Here is a 22,129-nt window from a genome sequence, read left to right as displayed (position 1 = left end):
TGAAAAGTATTTTCTATCCATCAGATCTCTCCCTCCCTCCCCCATCTCTCCCTCCCCCCACTCCCCCATCTCCCCCATCCCTCCCTCCCCCCACTCCCCCCCCCATCCCTCCCTTCCCCCACCTCTCCCTCCCCCCACTCCCCCTCACTCCCCCTTCTCTCCCCTCACTCCCCCTTCTCTCCCTCCCCCACTTCCCCTTCTCTCCCTCCCCCACTCCCCCTTCTCTCCCTCCCCCTTCTCTCCCTCCCCCCACTCCCCCGTCTCTCCCTCCCCCCACTCCCCCCGTCTCTCCCACTCCCCCCACTCCCGTCTCTCCCACTCCCCCACTCCCGTCTCTCCCACTCCCCCATCTCTCCTCATCTCTCCCTCCCCCACCTCTCTCTCTCTCTCTCCCCCTATAATGCTGTTGCTAACAGTAGAAACACTGATGAAGTGAGATGTAGAGATCCCAGCTCAGCTAATGCTGTTGCTAACAGCAACAGTGTATTAAAGTGAAGGGATAAAAACTAACTAATCATGTAGTAAACCCCCCCCAAAATAAAAGTGTTAAACAAAACTAAATATATTTTACATTCTTCAAAAGGAGCCACCTTTTGCCTTGATGACACTCTTGGCATTCTCTCAACCAGTTCACGGCAGCGTAGCCTAGTGGTTGCAAGTTCAAACCCCCGAGCTGACAAGGTACAAATCTGTCGTTCTACCCCTGAACAGGCAGTTAACCCACTGTTCCTAGGCCGTCAATGAAAATAAGAATTTGTTCTTAACTGACTTGCCTGGTTAAATAAAGGTAAAAAAAAAAAAAACCCGGAATGCTTTTCCAACAGTTCTTGAAGGAGTTCCCACCTATGTTGGATTGGCATTATTGGTGTTAAAATACAGCAGTTATGCTATTTGGAAACACCAGGACGCTGATGTCATACAGACTGTAGTTGGTGATGTCATACAGACTGTAGTTTGGTGATGTCATACAGACTGTAGTTGGTGATGTCATTCAGACTGTAGTTGGTGATGTCATTCAGACTGTAGTTGGTGATGTCATACAGACTGTAGTTGGTGATGTCATACAGATTGTAGTTGGTGATGTCATACAGACTGTAGTTGGTGATGTCATACAGACTGTAAATAATAATAATAATATATGCCATTTAGCAGACGCTTTTATCCAAAGCGACTTACAGTCATGTGTGCATACTGTAGTTGGTGATGTCATTCAGACTGTAGTTGGTGATGTCATTCAGACTGTAGTTGGTGATGTCATACAGACTGTAGTTGGTGATGTCATACAGACTGTAGTTGGTGATGTCATACAGACTGTAGTTTGGTGATGTCATACAGACTGTAGTTTGGTGATGTCATACAGACTGTAGTTTGGTGATGTCATACAGACTGTAGTTGGTGATGTCATACAGACTGTAGTTGGTGATGTCATACAGACTGTAGTTGGTGATGTCATACAGACTGTAGTTGGTGATGTCATACAGACTGTAGTTGGTGATGTCATACAGACTGTAGTTGGTGATGTCATACAGACTGTAGTTGGTGATGTCATACAGACTGTAGTTGGTGATGTCATACAGACTGTAGTTGGTGTGTTCATACTTTTTCATAACGACAAGATTGATGCCATGATGACAATAGAATGTTGACGATGTCACTGCGACAGCTGTTGATCGACGTGGTATAAACCAGAATTTAGTCTTGAAACCTTTGGTCGTTTACTACACTACCTTACTCACTCTGTTTACTACACTACCTTACTCACTCTGTTTAGCACATGGCCTCACATGTAAAGAGATGGGCGGGGCTAAAGGCTTAAGAGGGTGTGAACGATGCAGAATGGGCGGGGCTAAGGCTTAAGAGGGTGTGAACGATGCTGAATGGGCGGGGCTAAAGGCTTAAGAGGGTGTGAACGATGCGGAATGGGCGGGGCTAAGGCTTAAGAGGGTGTGAACGATGCTGAATGGGCGGGGCTAAGGCTTAAGAGGGTGTGAACGATGCGGAATGGGCGGGGCTAAGGCTTAAGAGGGTGTGAACGATGCGGAATGGGCGGGGCTAAGGCTTAAGAGGGTGTGAACGATGCGGAATGGGCGGGGCTAAGGCTTAAGAGGGTGTGAACGATGCTGAATGGGGGGAGAGAAAAAAGATCTCTCCAGTAGATACCAAAATATTCAAGGGTCATTTTCTCAAAAGTGAGGTTATAAGTTTATCAAATTTGAAAGCAGAATGACTTACCCATTGTTCCTCAACTGTAGTGTATAATACACCATGTAGCTCTGAGTCTCTACTTTTATCCAATGTAAAAAACACCATTGTTGCTTCATAAGACGAATCAAGCCGGTCGGTCAAATATCCCAGTGTGTGTGTGTGTGTGTGTGTGTCCCAGTGTGTGTGTGTGTCCCAGTGTGTGTGTGTGTGTGTGTGTGTGTGTGTGTGTGTGTGTGTGTGTGTGTCCCAGTGTGTGTGTGTGTGTCCCAGTGTGTGTGTGTGGTGTCCCAGTGTGTGTGTGTGGGTGTGTGTGTGTGTGTGTGTGTGTGTTCCTGTGTGTGTGTCCCAGTGTGTGTGTGTATGTGTGTGTCCCAGTGTGTGTGTGTGTATGTGTGGTGTCCCAGTGTGTGTGTGGTGTCCCAGTGTGTGTATGTGTGTGTCCCAGTGTGTGTGTGTGTGTGTGTCCCAGTGTGTGTGTGTGTGTGTGTCCCAGTGTGTGTGTCCCAGTGTGTGTGTGTGTGTGTGTGTGTGTGTGTGTGTGTATGTCCCAGTGTGTGTGTGTGTGTGTCCCAGTGTGTGTGTCCCAGTGTGTGTGTCCCAGTGTGTGTGTGTGTGTGTGTCCCAGTGTGTGTGTCCCAGTGTGTGTGTGTGTGTGTGTCCCAGTGTGTGTGTGTGTGTGTGTCCCAGTGTGTGTGTCCCAGTGTGTGTGTGTGTGTGTGTGTGTATGTCCCAGCGCCCCTCGGTAATGAAGGATACTTCCCGTTCGGGCCAGCTGCTATGCGGTAGTCACTGTAGCTGTTACTGGGGTGGAAGTTGAAAACAAACATAACGTTGGCTCTTTCAAACACGATCACTTTATCCTTCTCGTCCGCCGTGGTCAGCAACACCTGAAGGAGAGAGGAAGAAGAGGAGGGTGGAAGAATGAGAGGAAAGAGAATCTATAATTGTGATTATGTGATTTCCTGCAAGACAGGAATGTCAGTGTTCTGCCATGGCCAAGCGAAGAGCCCGGATCTCAATCCCATTGAGCACGTCTGGGGCCTGTTGGATCGGAGGGTGAGGGGGCTAGGGCCATTCCTACCAGAAATGTCCGGGGAACTTGCAGGTGCTTTGGTGGAAGAGTGGGCTAACATCTCACAGCAAGAACTGGCATCTGGTGCAGTCCATGAGAAGATGCACTGTAGCTGGTGGCCACACCAGATACTGACTGTTACTTTTGATTTTGACCCCCCCTTTGTTCAGTGACACATTATTCAATTTCTGTTAGACACATGTCTGTGGAACTTGTTCAGTTTATGTCTCGGTTGTTGAATCTTATGTTCCTAAAAATATGTTTTGTTGAAAATATACGCATCGGCACAAAACGGAGGAAAAACTGCTGGAGTCAAGTGGCCTCTACAGTCTGGACATCACTGAGCCTAAATACTTCCTCCAGGGATTCATGAGAAAGGGAGGAACAGAGCCTTATTCTAAAGCAGCAAGGTGTTAGACTTTATCAACTGGGGGGAGAGATGGGATGTGAAACGAGAGCCTTATTCTAAAGCAGCAAGGTGTTAGACTTTATCAACTGGGGGGAGAGATGGGATGTGAAACGAGAGCCTTATTCTAAAGCAGCAAGGTGTTAGACTTTATCAACTGGGGGGAGAGATGGGATGTGAAACGAGAGCCTTATTCTAAAGCAGCAAGGTGTTAGACTTTATCAACTGGGGAGAGAGATGGGATGTGAAACGAGAGCCTCCTTGTACGCGAGTTTGAACATTGAGAAGTCATGAGTAAAGTATAAATGTAATAATGCTCACATATTAAAGTATAAATGTAATAATACTCACATATTAAAGTATAAATGTAATAATACTCACATATTAAAGTATAAATGTAATAATGCTCACATATTAAAGTATAAATGTAATAATACTCACATATTAAAGTATAAATGTAATAATACTCACATATTTAAGCAATAAAGGCACGGGGGGGGGGTTACGATGCAATGCGGAGTGCCTGGGGGCAGCCCTTAGCCGTGGTATATTGACCGTATACCACAAACCCCCGATGTGCGTTATTGTTATTATTAACTATTTATCAATGTAATTAGAGCAGTAAATATAACTTATTTTTGTTTCATACCCGTGGTATACGGTCTGATAGCTGTCAGCCAATTAACATTCAGGGCACGAACAACACAGTTTATAATTTAAGATAGACGAGACCACCCCAAGAAATGACGTTGATGATTGCAGTGTCTTAAAACAAATGAAATGTCTGCTTGTCTCCTACCTTCTGGGAGGCCAGCCATCCATATTTGTCCTCCGTGAGGTTCATGTCTCTGTCAAAAGCGTAAAGCTGTGTATAGCGTAGGTTGTTGTCAGGGTCTAACAGGTTGTACTGACGACGGGCATACTGGTAACTCTCACCATTACCCTTCCTGGGGAAGTCCAGCCAATCTGGGTGGCCAAACTCATTACCTACGGGAGACAAAAACAGAAAGAACACAGGTCTTTACAGGGAGAGATGCTCAGACAGACAGGGGAGAGACAGGAGAGGGGGAAAGAGGACCTACTAGAGAGAGAGGGGAGTGGAAAGAGGGCCTACTAGAGAGAGAGGAGAGAAAGAGGGCCTACTAGAGAGAGACAGGAGATGGGGGAAAGAGGGCCTACTAGAGAAAGAGAGAGGAGGGGAAAGAGGGCCTACTAGAGAGAGAGAGGAGGGGAAAGAGGGCCTACTAGAGAGAGAGAGGAGGGGACAGAGGGCCTACTAGAGAGAGAGAGGGGGAAAGAGGGCCTACTAGAGAAAGAGAGAGGAGGGGAAAGAGGGCCTACTAGAGAGAGAGAGGAGAGGGGAAAGAGGGCCTACTAGAGAGAGAGAGAGGAGGGGACAGAGGGCCTACTAGAGAGAGAGAGGGGAAAGAGGGCCTACTAGAGAGAGAGAGGGGGAAAGAGGGCCTACTAGAGAAAGAGAGAGGAGGGGACAGAGGGCCTACTAGAGAGAGAGAGAGGGGGAAAGAGGGCCTACTAGAGAGAGAGAGGAGGGGACAGAGGGCCTACTAGAGAGAGAGAGGGGGAAAGAGGGCCTACTAGAGAGAGAGGGGGAAAGAGGGCCTACTAGAGAGAGAGAGGAGGGGACAGAGGGCCTACTAGAGAGAGAGAGAGGAGGGGAAAGAGGGCCTACTAGAGAGAGAGAGGAGGGGACAGAGGGCCTACTAGAGAGAGAGAGGGGGGAAAGAGGGCCTACTAGAGAGAGAGAGGGGGAAAGAGGGCCTACTAGAGAAAGAGAGAGGAGGGGAAAGAGGGCCTACTAGAGAGAGAGAGGAGGGGAAAGAGGGCCTACTAGAGAGAGAGGGGGAAAGAGGGCCTACTAGAGAGAGAGAGGGGGAAAGAGGGCCTACTAGAGAGAGAGAGGAGGGGACAGAGGGCCTACTAGAGAGAGAGAGGGGGAAAGAGGGCCTACTAGAGAGAGAGAGGGGGAAAGAGGGCCTACTAGAGAGAGAGAGGGGGAAAGAGGGCCTACTAGAGAGAGGAGGGAAAGAGGGCCTACTAGAGAGAGAGAGGGGGAAGGAGGGCCTACTAGAGAGAGGGGGAGAAAGAGGGCCTACTAGAGAGAGAGGAGGGAAAGAGGGCCTACTAGAGAGAGAGAGGGGAAAGAGGGCCTACTAGAGAGAGAGAGGGGGAAGGAGGGCCTACTAGAGAGAGGGGGAGAAAGAGGGCCTACTAGAGAGAGGAGGGGGAAGGAGGGCCTACTAGAGAGAGGGGGAGAAAGAGGGCCTACTAGAGAGAGGGGGGGAAAGAGGGCCAACTAGAGAGAGGAGGGGGAAGGAGGGCCTACTAGAGAGAGGGGGGAAAGAGGGCCTACTAGAGAGAGAGGGGGAAGGAGGGCCTACTAGAGAGAGGGGGAGAAAGAGGGCCTACTAGAGAGAGGAGGGAAAGAGGGCCTACTAGAGAGAGGAGGGAAAGAGGGCCAACTAGAGAGGGGGGGAAGAGGGCCTACTAGAGAGAGGGGGAAAGAGGACCTACTAGAGAGAGGGGGAAAGAGGGCCTACTAGAGAGAGGGGGAAAGAGGGCCTACTAGAGAGAGGGGGAAAGAGGACCTACTAGAGAGAGGGGGGAAAGAGGACCTACTAGAGAGAGGGGGAAAGAGGACCTACTAGAGAGAGGAGGAAAGAGGGCCTACTAGAGAGAGGGGGAAAGAGGGCCTACTAGAGAGAGGAGGGAAAGAGGGCCTACTAGAGAGAGGGGGAAAGAGGGCCTACTAGAGAGAGGGGGAAAGAGGACCTACTAGAGAGAGGGGGAAAGAGGACCTACTAGAGAGGGGGGGAAAGAGGACCTACTAGAGAGAGGGGGGAAAGAGGACCTACTAGAGAGAGGGGGAAAGAGGGCCAACTAGAGAGAGAGAGGAGGGGGAAGAGGGGCCTACTAGACAGAGGGGGGGAGGAGGGCCTACTAGAGAGAGGGGGGGAAAGAGGACCTACTAGAGACAGGAGAGAGAGAAATAAAGACCCTACTCTGACTCAACACCACTGATTCCACTTCAAATTTCTGAATACTAAAGTCTACAACAACATAGATTGAAAGACAGAAAGCAAAGAGGAGAGAAGAAGAGAATACCAGGCAGAGCATTAGAGAGGAGCGGAATCACACAGAGGAGAGAAGAAGAGGCAGAGCATTAGAGAGGAGTGGAATCACAAAGCTTGGTCTTGATCTTACTTAGTGAGGATAAATCAGCTGGTCGTATTCTAGACTGAAGAGGTCTTATCATTCAGCATACAGACAGGTGAAGACACGATTACACAGTTATGTTTCCATGAACCTGTCCACCTGTACGACCACGACCTCCCCTGTCCACCTGTACGACCACGACCTCCCCTGTCCACCTGTACGAACACGACCTCCCCTGTCCACCTGTACGAACACGGCCTCCCCTGTCCACCTGTACGAACACGACCTCCCCTGTCCACCTGTATGACCACGACCTCCCCTGTCCACCTGTACGAACACGACCTCCCCTGTCCACCTGTACGAACACGACCTCCCCTGTCCACCTGTACGACCACGACCTCCCCTGTCCACCTGTACGACCACGACCTCCCCTGTCCACCTGTTCGACCACGATCTCCCCTGTCCACCTGTTCGACCACGACCTCCCCTGTCCACCTGTACGACCACGACCTCCCCTGTCCACCTGTACGACCACGACCTCCCCTGTCCACCTGTTCGACCACGACCTCCCCTGTCCACCTGTACGACCACGACCTCCCCTGTCCACCTGTTCGACCACGACCTCCCCTGTCCACCTGTACGACCACGACCTCCCCTGTCCACCTGTACGACCACGACCTCCCCTGTCCACCTGTTCGACCACGACCTCCCCTGTCCACCTGTACGACCACGACCTCCCCTGTCCACCTGTACGACCACGACCTCCCCTGTCCACCTGTACGACCACGACCTCCCCTGTCCACCCATGACAGCTCGGCCACGACCTCCCCTGTCCACCCATGACAGCTCGGCCACGACCTCCCCTGTCCACCTGTACGACCACGACCTCCCCTGTCCACCTGTTCGACCACGACCTCCCCTGTCCACCTGTACGACCACGACCTCCCCTGTCCACCTGTACGACCACGACCTCCCCTGTCCACCTGTTCGACCACGACCTCCCCTGTCCACCTGTACGACCACGACCTCCCCTGTCCACCTGTACGACCACGACCTCCCCTGTCCACCTGTACGACCACGACCTCCCCTGTCCACCCATGACAGCTCGGCCACGACCTCCCCTGTCCACCCATGACAGCTCGGCCACGACCTCCCCTGTCCACCCATGACAGCTCGGCCACGACCTCCCCTGTCCACCCATGACAGCTCGGCCACGACCTCCCCTGTCCACCTGTACGACCACGACCTCCCCTGTCCACCTGTTCGACCACGACCTCCCCTGTCCACCTGTACGACACGACCTCCCTGTCCACCTGTACGACCACGACCTCCCCTGTCCACCTGTTCGACCACGACCTCCCCTGTCCACCTGTACGACCACGACCTCCCCTGTCCACCTGTACGACCACGACCTCCCCTGTCCACCTGTACGACCACGACCTCCCCTGTCCACCCATGACAGCTCGGCCACGACCTCCCTGTCCACCCATGACAGCTTGGCCACGACCTCCCTGTCCACCCATGACAGCTCGGCCACGACCTCCCTGTCCACCCATGACAGCTCAGCCACGACCTCCCTGTCCACCCATGACAGCTCGGGCCCGACCTCCCTGTCCACCTGTACGACCACGACCTCCCCTGTCCACCTGTTCGACCACGACCTCCCCTGTCCACCTGTACGACCAACGACCTCCCCTGTCCACCTGTACGACCACGACCTCCCCTGTCCACCTGTTCGACCACGACCTCCCTGTCCACCTGTACGACCACGACCTCCCCTGTCCACCTGTACGACCACGACCTCCCCTGTCCACCTGTACGACCACGACCTCCCTGTCCACCCATGACAGCTCGGCCACGACCTCCCCTGTCCACCCATGACAGCTCGGCCACGACCTCCCTGTCCACCCATGACAGCTCGGCCACGACCTCCCCTGTCCACCCATGACAGCTCGCCACGACCTCCCTGTCCACCTGTACGACCACGACCTCCTGTCCACCCATGACAGCTCGGCCACGACCTCCCCTGTCCACCTGTACGACCACACGACCTCCCCTGTCCACCCATGACAGCCGGCCACGCAACTCAAAATCTGAGTTGCTGACGACAACAGTGGTAGACATGACTACCAACAATGATGAGATGAGACAGCCTACTGGGGGAGGTGAGGGCCCTGGCAGAGTGGCCCTCTCCTCAACGTGAACAAAACGAAGGAGCTGATCGTGGACTACAGGAGACAGCACAGAGAGCACCCCCCCCGGCCAATACACAATAGCCCATTGCATCTTTTTCTAGTTTAAAAATATAAAATTAAAAGCTACATTTTCTCAAGTCAATAAATATTCAACCCCTTTGTTAAGACAAGCCTTAATAAGTGGAGTATAAATTGTGCGTAACAAGTCACATAATAAGTTGCATGAACTTTCTGTGTAGAATAATACTGTCTATGGAAAGATGAAACTCTCAGGAACACGTTGGTGTTCTACTCCACGAGAGTCTTGGGACTCGTCTGAAATCAGATCAAACCGATCTGACGACTTCTGTCTGTAGAATTAAACATCTAAAAATCTAAATCAAAACAGTTAAAATGATCCAGGACCTTCAAAACAATTCCACATGCTGCAGCGTAGACAGGAAATGAGTCTATAAGCGGTGGGTGGAGGTTTAATCGGAGGTTTAAGTCAATGCTATTGGCTCGGTGGTTCCTGAGAGAAGTCAATGGAGAGAAATCTCTAGACTCCCACACTGCTGTGCGTGAGGGAGTGAGATGGGAAGAGAGAGAGACAGACGGGGGGAGAGAGAGACAGACGGGAGAGAGAGAGACAGACGGGGGGGAGAGAGAGAGACAGACGGGAGAGAGACGGGGGAGTGAGAGAGAGAGACAGACGGGGAGAGAGAGAGAGACAGACGGGGGAGAGAGAGAGAGACAGACGGGGGAGAGAGAGAGAGACAGACGGGGGAGAGAGAGAGAGACAGACGGGGGAGAGAGAGAGAGACAGACGGGAGAGAGAGACAGACGGGAGAGAGAGACAGACGGGAGAGAGAGACAAACGGGAGAGAGAGACAGACAGACAGGGGGGAGAGAGAGACAGACGGGAGAGAGAGAGACAGACGGGAGAGAGAGAGACAGACGGGAGAGAGAGAGACAGACGGGAGAGAGAGACAGAGAGAGAGAGAGACGGGGGAGTGAGAGAGAGAGACAGACGGGAGAGAGAGAGAGAGAGACAGACGGGAGAGAGAGAGACAGACGGGAGAGAGAGAGAGACAGACGGGGAGAGAGAGAGAGACAGACGGGGGGGAGAGAGAGAGACAGACGGGGGAGAGAGAGAGAGACAGACGGGGGAGAGAGAGAGATAGACGGGGAGAGAGAGAGAGACAGACGGGAGAGAGAGAGAGAGAGAGAGACGGGGGAGAGAGAGAGACAGACGGGAGAGAGAGAGAGAGAGACGGGGGGAGAGAGAGAGAGAAAGACAGACGGGGGGGGGGAGAGAGAGAAAGACAGACGGGGGAGAGAGAGAGACAGACGGGGGGAGAGAGAGAGACAGACGGGGAGAGAGAGAGAGACAGACGGGGGGAGAGAGAGAGAGAGAGACAGACGGGGGAGAGAGAGAGAGACAGACGGGGGAGAGAGAGAGAGAGGAGAGAGAGACAGGAGAGAGAGACAAACGGGAGAGAGAGACAGACAGACAGGGGGGAGAGAGAGACAGACGGGAGAGAGAGACAGAGACAGACGGGGGAGAGAGAGAGAGACAGACGGGAGAGAGAGAGAGACAGACGGGAGAGAGAGAGAGACAGACGGGAGAGAGAGAGAGACAGACGGGAGAGAGAGAGAGAGACAGACGGGAGAGAGAGAGAGAGAGAGAGACAGACGGGAGAGAGAGAGAGAGAGAGAGAGAGACAGACGGGAGAGAGAGAGAGAGAGAGATAGACGGGAGAGAGAGACAGACGGGAGAGAGAGAGAGACGGGAGAGAGAGACAGACGGGAGAGAGAGACAGACAGAGAGAGAGGCGGAGAGAGAGAGAGAGACAGACGGGGAGAGAGAGAGAGACAGACGGGGAGAGAGAGAGAGACAGACGGGGAGAGAGAGAGAGACAGACGGGGGAGAGAGAGAGAGACAGACGGGGGAGAGAGAGAGAGACAGACGGGGAGAGAGAGAGAGACAGACGGGGGAGAGAGAGAGAGTGAGACAGACGGGGAGAGAGAGAGAGAGAGACAGACGGGGAGAGAGAGAGAGAGAGAGACAGATGGGGGGAGAGAGAGAGAGAGAGACAGATGGGGAGAGAGAGAGAGAGAGACAGATGGGGGAGAGAGAGAGAGAGACAGATGGGGGGAGAGAGAGAGAGAGACAGATGGGGGAGAGAGAGAGAGAGACAGATGCTGAGAGAGAGAGAGAGACAGATGGGGGAGAGAGAGAGAGAGACAGATGGGGGAGAGAGAGAGAGAGAGACAGATGGGGGAGAGAGAGAGAGAGAGACAGATGGGGAGAGAGAGAGAGAGAGACAGATGGGGAGAGAGAGAGAGAGACAGATGGGGGGAGAGAGAGAGAGAGACAGATGGGGGAGAGAGAGAGAGAGACAGATGGGGGAGAGAGAGAGAGAGACAGATGGGGAGAGAGAGAGAGACAGATGGGGAGAGAGAGAGAGAGACAGATGTTGAGAGAGAGAGAGAGACAGATGGGGAGAGAGAGAGAGAGACAGATGGGGAGAGAGAGAGAGAGAGACAGATGGGGGAGAGAGAGAGAGAGACAGATGGGGGAGAGAGAGAGAGAGAGACAGATGGGGAGAGAGAGAGAGACAGATGGGGAGAGAGAGAGAGAGACAGATGGGGGAGAGAGAGAGAGAGAGAGACAGATGGGGGAGAGAGAGAGAGAGAGACAGATGGGGGAGAGAGAGAGAGAGACAGACGGGGGGAGAGAGAGAGAGACAGACGGGGGGAGAGAGAGAGACAGATGGGGGAGAGAGAGAGACCGACGGGGAGAGAGAGAGAGAGACGGGGGGAGCTGGATGTCTGGCTGATGTGTATAGCAGTGGTCTTGGATGTAATGACATCAGGCCTCCACTGTGTTTACATAAGGGTCTGTACAGACAGTGGCAAATTGAATTTACAACTACTTTTTCAAGAGCTAATATTTATTTTCAAGGACCATCAATTTGTAATAGTTTCCTTACAAATTGGGGCGGCAGGCAGCCTAGTGGTCAGAGCGTTGGGCAGGCAGCCTAGTGGTCAGAGCGTTGGGCCAGTAACTTAAAGGTTGCTAGATCGAATCCCGAGCTGACAAGGTAAAAATCTGTCGTTCTGCCCCCTGAACAAGGCAGTTAACCCACTGATCCTGGGCCGTCATTGTAAATAAGAATTTGTTCTTAACGGACTTGCCTAGTTAAATAAAGGTTATAAAAATATGATGCAATTGTTTCTAGTTGCCAGCAGATGGCAGTATATCCTAAAAAATCACTACAACCTTCATTTCAAAGTTCAACTCAATAATAAGTTGTTTCACTAGTTCTTTACTACATTACATGAATGGTAACTTTAGTCAGTACCAATGTTTTCATTTGAGTAGTGAGGAGCAGAGTTTTGTGACAACACACCTACCTGGTGAACACACACATTTCATAGTCACATGACTACATAAATCCAGCTTAATGACTGTTTCAATTGGGCATTAGAAAATCGACGACTTAATAGCTACGGAAAAGCATCTTGCTTCCAACGGGCAGCTTTAATTAGTGTCACCAGAACGGCAGGTGCTGCAGACTTCTAAAGCAGAATATCACAGTGAATGAGGTGACTGGCTAAACCTCTGACTGGCTAAACGTCTGACTGGCTAAACCTCTGACTGGCTAAACATCTGACTGGCTAAACCTCTGACTGGCTAAACCTCTGACTGGCTAAACCTCTGACTGGCTAAACGTCTGACTGGCTAAACCTCTGACTGGCTAAACATCTGACTGGCTAAACCTCTGACTGGCTAAACATCTGACTGGCTAAACCTCTGACTGGCTAAACCTCTGGTGACTGGCTAAACCTCTGACTGGCTAAACATCTGACTGGCTAAACCTCTGACTGGCTAAACCTCTGGTGACTGGGCTAAACCTCTGACTGGCTAAACCTCTGGTGACTGGCTAAACCTCTGACTGGCTAAACATCTGACTGGCTAAACCTCTGACTGGCTAAACCTCTGACTGGCTAAACTCTGACGGCTAAACCTCCTCTGACTGGCTAAACCTCTGACTGGCTAAACCTGTGGTGACTGGCTAAACCTGTGGTGACTGGCTAAACCTCTGACTGGCTAAACCTCTGACTGGCTAAACCTCTGACTGGCTAAACCTCTGACTGGCTAAACCTCTGACTGGCTAAACCTCTGGTGACTGGCTAAACCCTGGTGACTGGCTAAACCTCTGGTGACTGGCTAAACTCTGGTGACTGGCTAAACCTCTGGTGACTGGCTAAACCTCTGGTGACTGGCTAAACCTCTGGTGACTGGCTAAAACCTCTGGTGACTGGCTAAACTCTGGTGACTGGCCAAACCTCTGGTGACTGGCTAAACCTCTGGTGACTGGCTAAACTCTCTGTGACTGGCTAAACCTCTGGTGACTGGCTAAAACTCTGGTGACTGGCTAAACCTCTGGTGACTGGCTAAACCTGGTGACTGGCTAAACCTCTGGTGACTGGCTAAACCTCTGGTGACTGGCTAAACCCTGGTGACTACAAACCTCTGGTGACTGGCTAAAACCTCTGGGTGACTGGCCAAACCTCTGGTGACTGGCTAAACCTCTGGTGACTGGCTAAACCTCTGGTGACTGGCTAAACCTCTGGTGACTGGCTAAACCTCTGGTGACTGGCTAAACCTCTGGTGACTGGCTAAACCTCTGGTGACTGGCTAAACCTCTGGTGACTGGCTAAACCTCTGGTGACTGGCTAAAACCTCTGGTGACTGGCTAAACTCTCTGGTGACTGGCTAAACCTCTGGTGACTGGCTAAACCTCTGGTGACTGGCTAAACCTCTGGTGACTGGCTAAACCTCTGGTGACTGGCTACAACCTCTGACTGGCTAAACATCTTGACTGGCTAAACATCTGACTGGCTAAACATCTGGCGACTGGCTAAACATCTGGCGACTGGCTAAACATCTGGTGACTGGCTAAACATCTGACTGGCTAAACATCTGACTGGCTAAAACCTCTGACTGGCTAAACCTCTGACTGGCTAAACATCTGGTGACTGGCTAAACATCTGGTGACTACAACATCTGGTGACTGGCTAAACATCTGGTGACTGGCTAAACATCTGCGACTGGCTAAACTTCTGGTGACTGGCAAACATCTGGTGTCTGTCCCCCTTCATAATGTAGACCTGGTGTCTGTCCCTCTTCATAATGTAGACCTGGTGTCTGTCCCCCTTCATAGCTGACCTGGTGTCTGTCCCCCTTCATAATGTAGACCTGGTGTCTGTCCCTTCATATATGTAGACCTGGGGTCTGACCCCTTCATAATGTAGACCTGGTGTCTGTCCCCTTCATAATGTAGACCTGGTGTCTGTCCCCTTCATATGTAGACCTGGTGTCTGTCCCCTTCATAATGTAGACTCTGGTCGTCCTCGTGTGGGCTCCTCATGAGGACCGCCACAGGAAAGGAAGATCCAGAGTTACCTCTGCTGCAGAGGATAAGTTCATTAGAGTTACCAGCCTCAGATTGCAGCCCAAATAAATGCTTCACAGACACATCTCAACATCAACTGTTCAGAGGAGACTGTGGTGAATCAGGCCTTCATGGTTGGAATTGCTGCAAGGAAACCACTACTGAAGGACACCAAGAAGAAGAAGAGACACGAGTAATCTACATTACACCGGTGGAAATATGTCCTTTGGTCTGGAGTCCAAATTTGAGATTTTTGGTTCCAACCGCGTGTCTTTGTGAGAAGCAGAGTAGGTGAATGGATGATCTCCGCATGTGTGGTTCCCACCGTAAAGCATGGAGGAGGTGTGATTGATTTAGAATTCAAGGCACACTTAACCAGCATGGCTACCACAGCATTCTGCAGCGATACTCCATCACATCTGGTTAGTGCTTAGTGGGACTTTAATCTGTTTTTCAACTGGACAATAACCCAACATATCTCCAGGCTGTGTATGGGCTATTTGAGTAAGAAGGAGAGTGATGGAGTGCTGCATCAGATGACCTGGCCTCCACAATCACCCGACCTCAACCAAATTGATATGTTTGGGATGAGTTGGACCGCAGAGTGAAGGAAAAGCAGCTGACAAGTGTTCAGCATATTTGGAAACTCCTTCAAGACGGTTGGAAAAGCATTCCAGGTTAAGCTGGTTGAGAGAATGCTAAGAGTGTGCAAAGCTGTCATTAAAGGATACTTTGAAGAATTTTAAATATATTTAGATTTGTTTTAACACTTTTCTGGTTACTACATGACTCCATATGTGTTATTTCATAGTTTTGATGTCTTCACTATTATTCTACAATGTAAATATTATTAAACACAACATGTAAACTGTTGGTCCCATGTTTCATGAGCTGAAAAAAAAAAAAATATATATATATATAAAAATGATCTCAGAAATGTTCCATAAAGCAGAAAAGGCAGAATTGAATTGAGATTTTTGCTTTTTCCGATGTGATGTTTGGCGAAGACTAATCAGTCAGTCCTGTACATGCCTGGCTGAGAGGCAGTGTGGGTGGAATGAGCTCGCCTGGCAACCACAGCGAGGAGAAAAAAAAACTCTGTAGTCCGCCTGGAAATTAATTTGCAAGACACACACATTTTATAATATTTTTCAGACTAGATCATTTCATGTTCTCCTCTCATTTTAATTGAAGTACTTTTGAGACCAACTTGAGAACATATCAGATTTTCAATGTATTCCAGTGTACTAATTTCAGAGTGCCAAATTCAAGTACTTTTAAGCTCCTTTTGAGAACCCTGTTAAATAGACAGTTGTATTGTATGTTGTAGTCTGGAGGACAGGCAGAGTTTAAATAGACAGTTGTATTGTATGTTGTAGTCTGGAGGACAGGCAGAGTTTAAATAGACAGTTGTATGTTGTAGTCTGGAGGACAGACAGAGTTTAAATAGACAGTTGTATGTTGTAGTCTGGAGGACAGACAGAGTTTAAATAGACAGTTGTATTGTATGTTGTAGTCTGGAGGACAGACAGAGTTTAAATAGACAGTTGTATTGTATGTTGTAGTCTGGAGGACAGACAGAGTTTAAATAGACAGTTGTATTGTATGTTGTAGTCTGGAGGACAGAGAGAGTTTAAATAGACAGTTGTATTGTATGTTGTAGTCTGGAGGACAGAGAGAGTTTAAATAGACAGTTGTATGTTGTAGTCTGGAGGACAGAGAGAGTTTAAATAGACAGTTGTATTGTATGTTGTAGTCTGGAGGACAGAGAGAGTTTAAATAGACAGTTGTATGTTGTAGTCTGGAGGACAGAGAGAGTTTAAATAGACAGTTGTATGTTGTAGTCTGGAGGACAGAGAGAGTTTAAATAGACAGTTGTATTGTATGTTGTAGTCTGGAGGACAGACAGAGTTTAAATAGACAGTTGTATTGTATGTTGTAGTCTGGAGGACAGACAGAGTTTAAATAGACAGTTGTATTGTATGTTGTAGTCTGGAGGACAGAGAGAGTTTAAATAGACAGTTGTATTGTATGTTGTAGTCTGGAGGACAGAGAGAGTTTAAATAGACAGTTGTATTGTATGTTGTAGTCTGGAGGACAGACAGAGTTTAAATAGACAGTTGTATGTTGTAGTCTGGAGGACAGACAGAGTTTAAATAGACAGTTGTATTGTATGTTGTAGTCTGGAGGACAGAGAGAGTTTAAATAGACAGTTGTATTGTATGTTGTAGTCTGGAGGACAGACAGAGTTTAAATAGACAGTTGTATTGTATGTTGTAGTCTGGAGGACAGACAGAGAAGTTGTGGGGTGAAGTTAATATTATTATCAGTGAACTCTCCTCTCTCCTCTCTCCTCTCATGTAATTGTATATGATTTACCAACAAAACCGTTTTCCATTTCATTGCAGAACTAACTCTTTCCCGGTCTCCGTTCTTCACTCTCTCCTCCCCCATCTCTCCTGTGTGTGAGTGGGATGATATTGATCTTAGGGAGATGGTGGAAAACTGCAGAGTACCGCACTGGAAAACGACAGAGTACCGCACTGGAAAACGACAGAGTACCGCACTGGAAAACGACAGAGTACCGCACTGGAAAACGACAGAGTACCGCACTGGAAAACGACAGAGTACCGCACTGGAAAACGACAGAGTACCGCACTGGAAAACGACAGAGTACCGCACTGGAAAACGACAGAGTACCGCACTGGAAAACGACAGAGTACCGCACGGAAAACGACAGAGTACTGCAGACTGGAAAACGACAGAGTACCGCACTGGAAAACGACAGAGTACCACACTGGAAAACCACAGAGTACCACACTGAAAACAACAGAAAACGCACTGGAAAAACGACAGAGTACCGCACTGGAAAACGACAGAGTACCGCACTGGGAAACAACAGAGTACCGCACTGGAAAACAACAGAGTGGAAAACACTGGAAAAACAACAGAGTACCGCACTGGAAAACAACAGAGTACCACACTGGAAAACAACAGAGTACCACACTGGAAAACAACAGAGTGGAAAACAGAGTACCACACTGGAAAACGACAGAGTGTAAACACTACACTGGAAAACAACAGAGTACCGCACTGGAAAAATGGGGCCAGAGTACCACACTGGAAAACAACAGAGCGGAAAGCAAACAGAGTACCACACTGGAAAACGACAGAGTGGAAAACACTGAAAACAACAGCGTACCGCACTGGAAACAACAGAGTACCACACTGGAAAACAACAGAGTACCACACTGGAAAACAACAGAGTGGGAAAACAACAGAGTACCACAATGGAAACACAGAGTGGAAAACACTGGAAAACAACAGAGTACCGCACTGGAAAACAACAGAGTACCACACTGGAAAACAACATACCCCTTTTTCAGTTGATTGCATCAGCACATCATTTGATCTCACCTGACCTGTCTCTTATAATGGTGGCCAGTGGTTAGAGCGTTGGACTAGTAACGGAAGGTTGCAAGTTCAAATCGAGTTGACAAGGTACAAATCGTCGCTCTTGCCCCTGAACAGTGAAGTTCATTCACTATTCCTAGCCGTCATTGCAAATAAGAATTTGTTCTTAACTGACTTGCCTAGTTAAATAAAGGAAAAATTAAAATAAATAATGTGCCTTCATTCCATACAGAACCAGGCTAATAATGATTAGTCATCTTTAAATTAGCATGCCCAGGGCTGGACATTCAGGATAAATTTTGCCAGTTCCAACTGAAAGCTACTGGCCCAAATGAATAGAAGAATACTGGCCTGGGAAAGCGGATATTGTGTGCATCATTTAAACGTTATCTGTGGGCTGACCAAGCAGCCTCTCCCCAACTCACCCATGAAGTTGAGGTAGCCCTCCCCCAACTCACCCATGAAGTTGAGGTAGCCCCCCACTCACCCATGAAGTTGAGGTAGCCCTCCCCCCAACTCACCCATGAAGTTGAGGTAGCCCCCCTCTCCCCAACTCACCCTTGAAGTTGAGGTAGCCCTCGCCCCAACTCACCCATGAAGTTGAGGTAGCCCTCCCCCCGCCAACTCACCCATGAAGTTGAGGTAGCCCTCCCCCCGCCAACTCACCCATGAAGTTGAGGTAGCCCTCCCCCCGCCAACTCACCCATGAAGTTGAGGTAGCCCCCCTCTCCCCAACTCACCCTTGAAGTTGAGGTAGCCCTCGCCCCAACTCACCCATGAAGTTGAGGTAGCCCTCCCCCCGCCAACTCACCCATGAAGTTGAGGTAGCCCTCCCCCGCCAACTCACCCATGAAGTTGAGGTAGCCCTCCCCCCGCCAACTCACCCATGAAGTTGAGGTAGCCCTCCCCCGCCAACTCACCCATGAAGTTGAGGTAGCCCTCCCCCCAACTCACCCATGAAGTTGAGGTAGCCCTCCCCCGCCAACTCACCCATGAATTTGAGGTAGCCCTCCCCAACTCACCCATGAATTTGAGGTAGCCCTCGCCCCAACTCACCCATGAAGTTGAGGTAGCCCTCGCCCCAACTCACCCATGAAGTTGAGGTAGCCCTCCCCCAACTCACCCATGAAGTTGAGGTAGCCCTCTCCCCAACTCACCCATGAAGTTGAGGTAGCCCTCCCCCGCCAACTCACCCATGAATTTGAGGTAGCCCCTCCCCCAACTCACCCATGAAGTTGAGGTAGCCCTCGCCCCAACTCACCCATGAAGTTGAGGTAGCCCTCCCCCAACTCACCCATGAAGTTGAGGTAGCCCTCTCCCCAACTCACCCATGAAGTTGAGGTAGCCCTCCCCCACCAACTCACCCATGAAGTTGAGGTAGCCCTCTCCCCCCAACTCACCCATGAAGTTGAGGTAGCCTCTCTCCCCAACTCACCCATGAAGTTGAGGTAGCCTTCTCCCCCAGAGCGTGTGTGAGGAGGCGGATCATCTTATGTAGCTGGATGCCTCGGTCGATGACGGGAGTCATGGGGATCAGGGAACTCATGTTGGTGTACATCTCTTTATCCATCAGCCAGAAGGCCAGGGACTTATCACCTACCAGAGCCTAGCAACATAGAGAGATACTTTACTATCCCCTACCAGAGCCTGGCAACATGGAGAGAGAGAAGTCCCCCTATTGCCGGGGTCTAGTCCCCCTATCGCCGTGGTCCCCTATCGCCGGAGTCCCCCTATAGCCGGAGTCTAGCCCCTCTTTCGCCGTGGTCTAGTCCCCCTATCGCCGTGGTCTAGTCCCCCTATCGCCGTGGTCTAGTCCCCCTATCGCCGTGGTCTAGTCCCCCTATCGCCGTGGTCTAGTCCCCCTATCGCCGTGGTCTAGTCCCCTATCGCCGTGGTCTAGTCCCCCTATCGCCGTGGTCTAGTCCCCCTATCGCCGTGGTCTAGTCCCCCTATCGCCGTGGTCTAGTCCCCCTATCGCCGTGGTCTCAGTCCCCCTATCGCCGTGGTCTAGTCCCCCTATCGCCGTGGTCTAGTCCCCCTATCGCCGTGGTCTAGTCCCCTATCGCCGTGGTCTAGTCCCCCTATCGCCGTGGTCTAGTCCCCCTATCGCCGTGGTCTAGTCCCCTATCGCCGGGGTCTAGTCCCCCTATCGCCGGGGTCTAAATAACAGTCATAACATTTAATTTGTATAGCACTTGTCATTAAAATAAAATAACTTGATCTTTTAGCGGGACCAGAGGGCGGAGTCTGTTTCTGACTCTTAACATGATGACACTGTTGGAATGAGGAATGTTTATCCAACTGACGTGTCTCACGCAACGGAATGGATTTCTTGTCAGTTGAATTGAAGAACATTTGTTTTTACTTCCTGCTTTGCTCCTGTGACTCTCAATAGTTACCACGGTGACCGGCAGCCCTATTGATTATATCACTGGCCAATAGTACCTGGTCGTGGCTCTCAGCATAGCCGATGCTTCCTTCGCCCTTCCTCCTATTGGTCAGCGTGTAGACGATATTCCCCATGTCCCATTCCTCATCCTTTAACTCCTTCAGTATCTAGAGAGAGAGAGAGGGGGGGAGGAGAGAGAGAGAGAGGAGAGAGAGGGAGGTAGAGACAGAGGGGGAGAGAGAGAGAGGGGGAGGAGAGAGAGAGAGATGAGGAGGAGAGAGGGGGAGGAGAGAGGAGAGGGGGAGGAGAGAGAGAGGGAGAGGGGGAGGAGAGAGAGAGAGGGAGAGGGAGGAGAGAGAGAGAGGGAGAGGAGAGAGAGAGCGGGAGAGGGGGAGGAGAGAGAGAGCGAGAGAGGGGGAGGAGAGAGAGAGCGAGAGAGGGGGAGGAGAGAGAGAGGGAGAGGGGGGAGAAGAGAGGGAGAGAGGTAGAGACAGAGGGGAGGAGAGAGGGGGAGGAGAGAGTGAGGGGGAGGAGAGAGAGAGGGGTGAGGAGAGAGAGAGGGGGGAGGAGAGAGAGGGAGCGAGAGGGAGGAGAGAGAGAGGGAGGGAGAGAGAGGGAGGACAGAGGGAGAGAGAGGGAGGAGAGAGGGTGGAGGAGAGGGGGAGAGGGAGAGAGAGGGGTTGAGGGAGGGAGAGAGAGCGGAACAGTGAGAAATGGGATTTGAAAGAGGAGAGGGAGGGAGAGAGAGAGAGAGAGAGAGAGAGAGAGAGAGAGAGAGAGAGAGAGAGAGAGAGAGAGAGCGAGTGAGGGGAGAGAGAGAGGGAGGGGAGAGAGAGAGGGAGTGAGGGGAGAGAGAGAAAGACAGAGAGAGAGGGAGTGAGGGGAGAGAGAGAGGGAGTGAGGGGAGAGAGAGAGGGAGTGAGGGGAGAGAGAGAGGGAGTGAGGGGAGAGAGTGAGGGAGGGGAGAGAGAGAGTGAGGGGAGAGAGAGAGGGAGTGAGGGGAGAGAGAGAGAGAGTGAGGGGAGAGAGAGAGGGAGTGAGGGGAGAGAGAGAGGGAGTGAGGGGAGAGAGAGGGAGTGAGGGGAGAGAGAGGGAGTGAGGGGAGAGAGGGAGGGAGAGAGAGAGGGAGGGGAGAGAGAGAGAGGAGTGAGGGGAGAGAGAGAAAGACAGAGAGAGAGGGAGTGAGGGGAGAGAGAGAGGGAGTGAGGGGAGAGAGAGAGGGAGTGAGGGGAGAGAGAGAGGGAGTGAGGGGAGAGAGAGAGGGAGTGAGGGGAGAGAGTGAGGGAGGGGAGAGAGAGAGTGAGGGGAGAGAGAGAGGGAGTGAGGGGAGAGAGAGAGGGAGTGAGGGGAGAGAGAGAGGGAGTGAGGGAGAGAGAGAGGGAGTGAGGGGAGAGAGAGAGGGAGTGAGGGAGAGAGAGAGGGAGTGAGGGGAGAGAGAGAGGGAGTGAGGGAGAGAGAGAGGGAGTGAGGGGAGAGAGAGAGGGAGTGAGGGGAGAGAGTGAGGAGAGGGAGAGAGAGTGAGGGAGAGAGAGAGGGAGTGAGGGAGGGAGAGAGAGTGAGGGGAGAGAGAGAGGGAGTGAGGGGAGAGAGAGAGGGAGTGAGGGGAGAGAGAGAGGGAGTGAGGGAGAGAGAGAGGGAGGGAGGGAGAGAGAGAGAGAGGGGAGAGAGAGAGAGGAGTGAGGAGAGAGAGAGAGGGAGTGAGGGGAGAGAGAGAGGGAGTGAGGGGAGAGAGAGGGAGTGAGGAGAGAGAGAGGGAGTGAGGGGAGAGAGGGAGGGGAGAGAGAGAAAGACAGAGAGAGAGGGAGGGGAGAGAGGGAGGGGAGAGAGAGA

The 22,129-nt window shown here is 51.2% G+C and overlaps 1 protein-coding gene across 1 annotated transcript; it reads right to left on the bottom strand.

Moving 5' to 3' along the window:
* Positions 1 to 1,352: 1,352 nt before the first annotated feature.
* Positions 1,353 to 20,466, bottom strand: LOC124028212 (1,4-alpha-glucan-branching enzyme-like; the record flags this gene model as incomplete). Its single annotated transcript, XM_046340324.1, has 6 exons — positions 1,353 to 1,598; positions 2,907 to 3,092; positions 4,483 to 4,670; positions 19,275 to 19,293; positions 19,364 to 19,516; positions 20,356 to 20,466. Coding segments are annotated over 6 exons (903 nt in total), but the record flags the coding sequence as incomplete, so codon positions are not given.
* Positions 20,467 to 22,129: the final 1,663 nt, after the last annotated feature.

Source organism: Oncorhynchus gorbuscha, unplaced genomic scaffold (genome assembly GCF_021184085.1).
Source record: "Oncorhynchus gorbuscha isolate QuinsamMale2020 ecotype Even-year unplaced genomic scaffold, OgorEven_v1.0 Un_scaffold_3851, whole genome shotgun sequence".
Taxonomy (NCBI): Eukaryota; Metazoa; Chordata; class Actinopteri; order Salmoniformes; family Salmonidae; genus Oncorhynchus; species Oncorhynchus gorbuscha.
The sequence above is the reverse complement of the archived record's forward strand: the minus strand, read 5'-3'. Positions and strand labels throughout refer to the sequence as shown.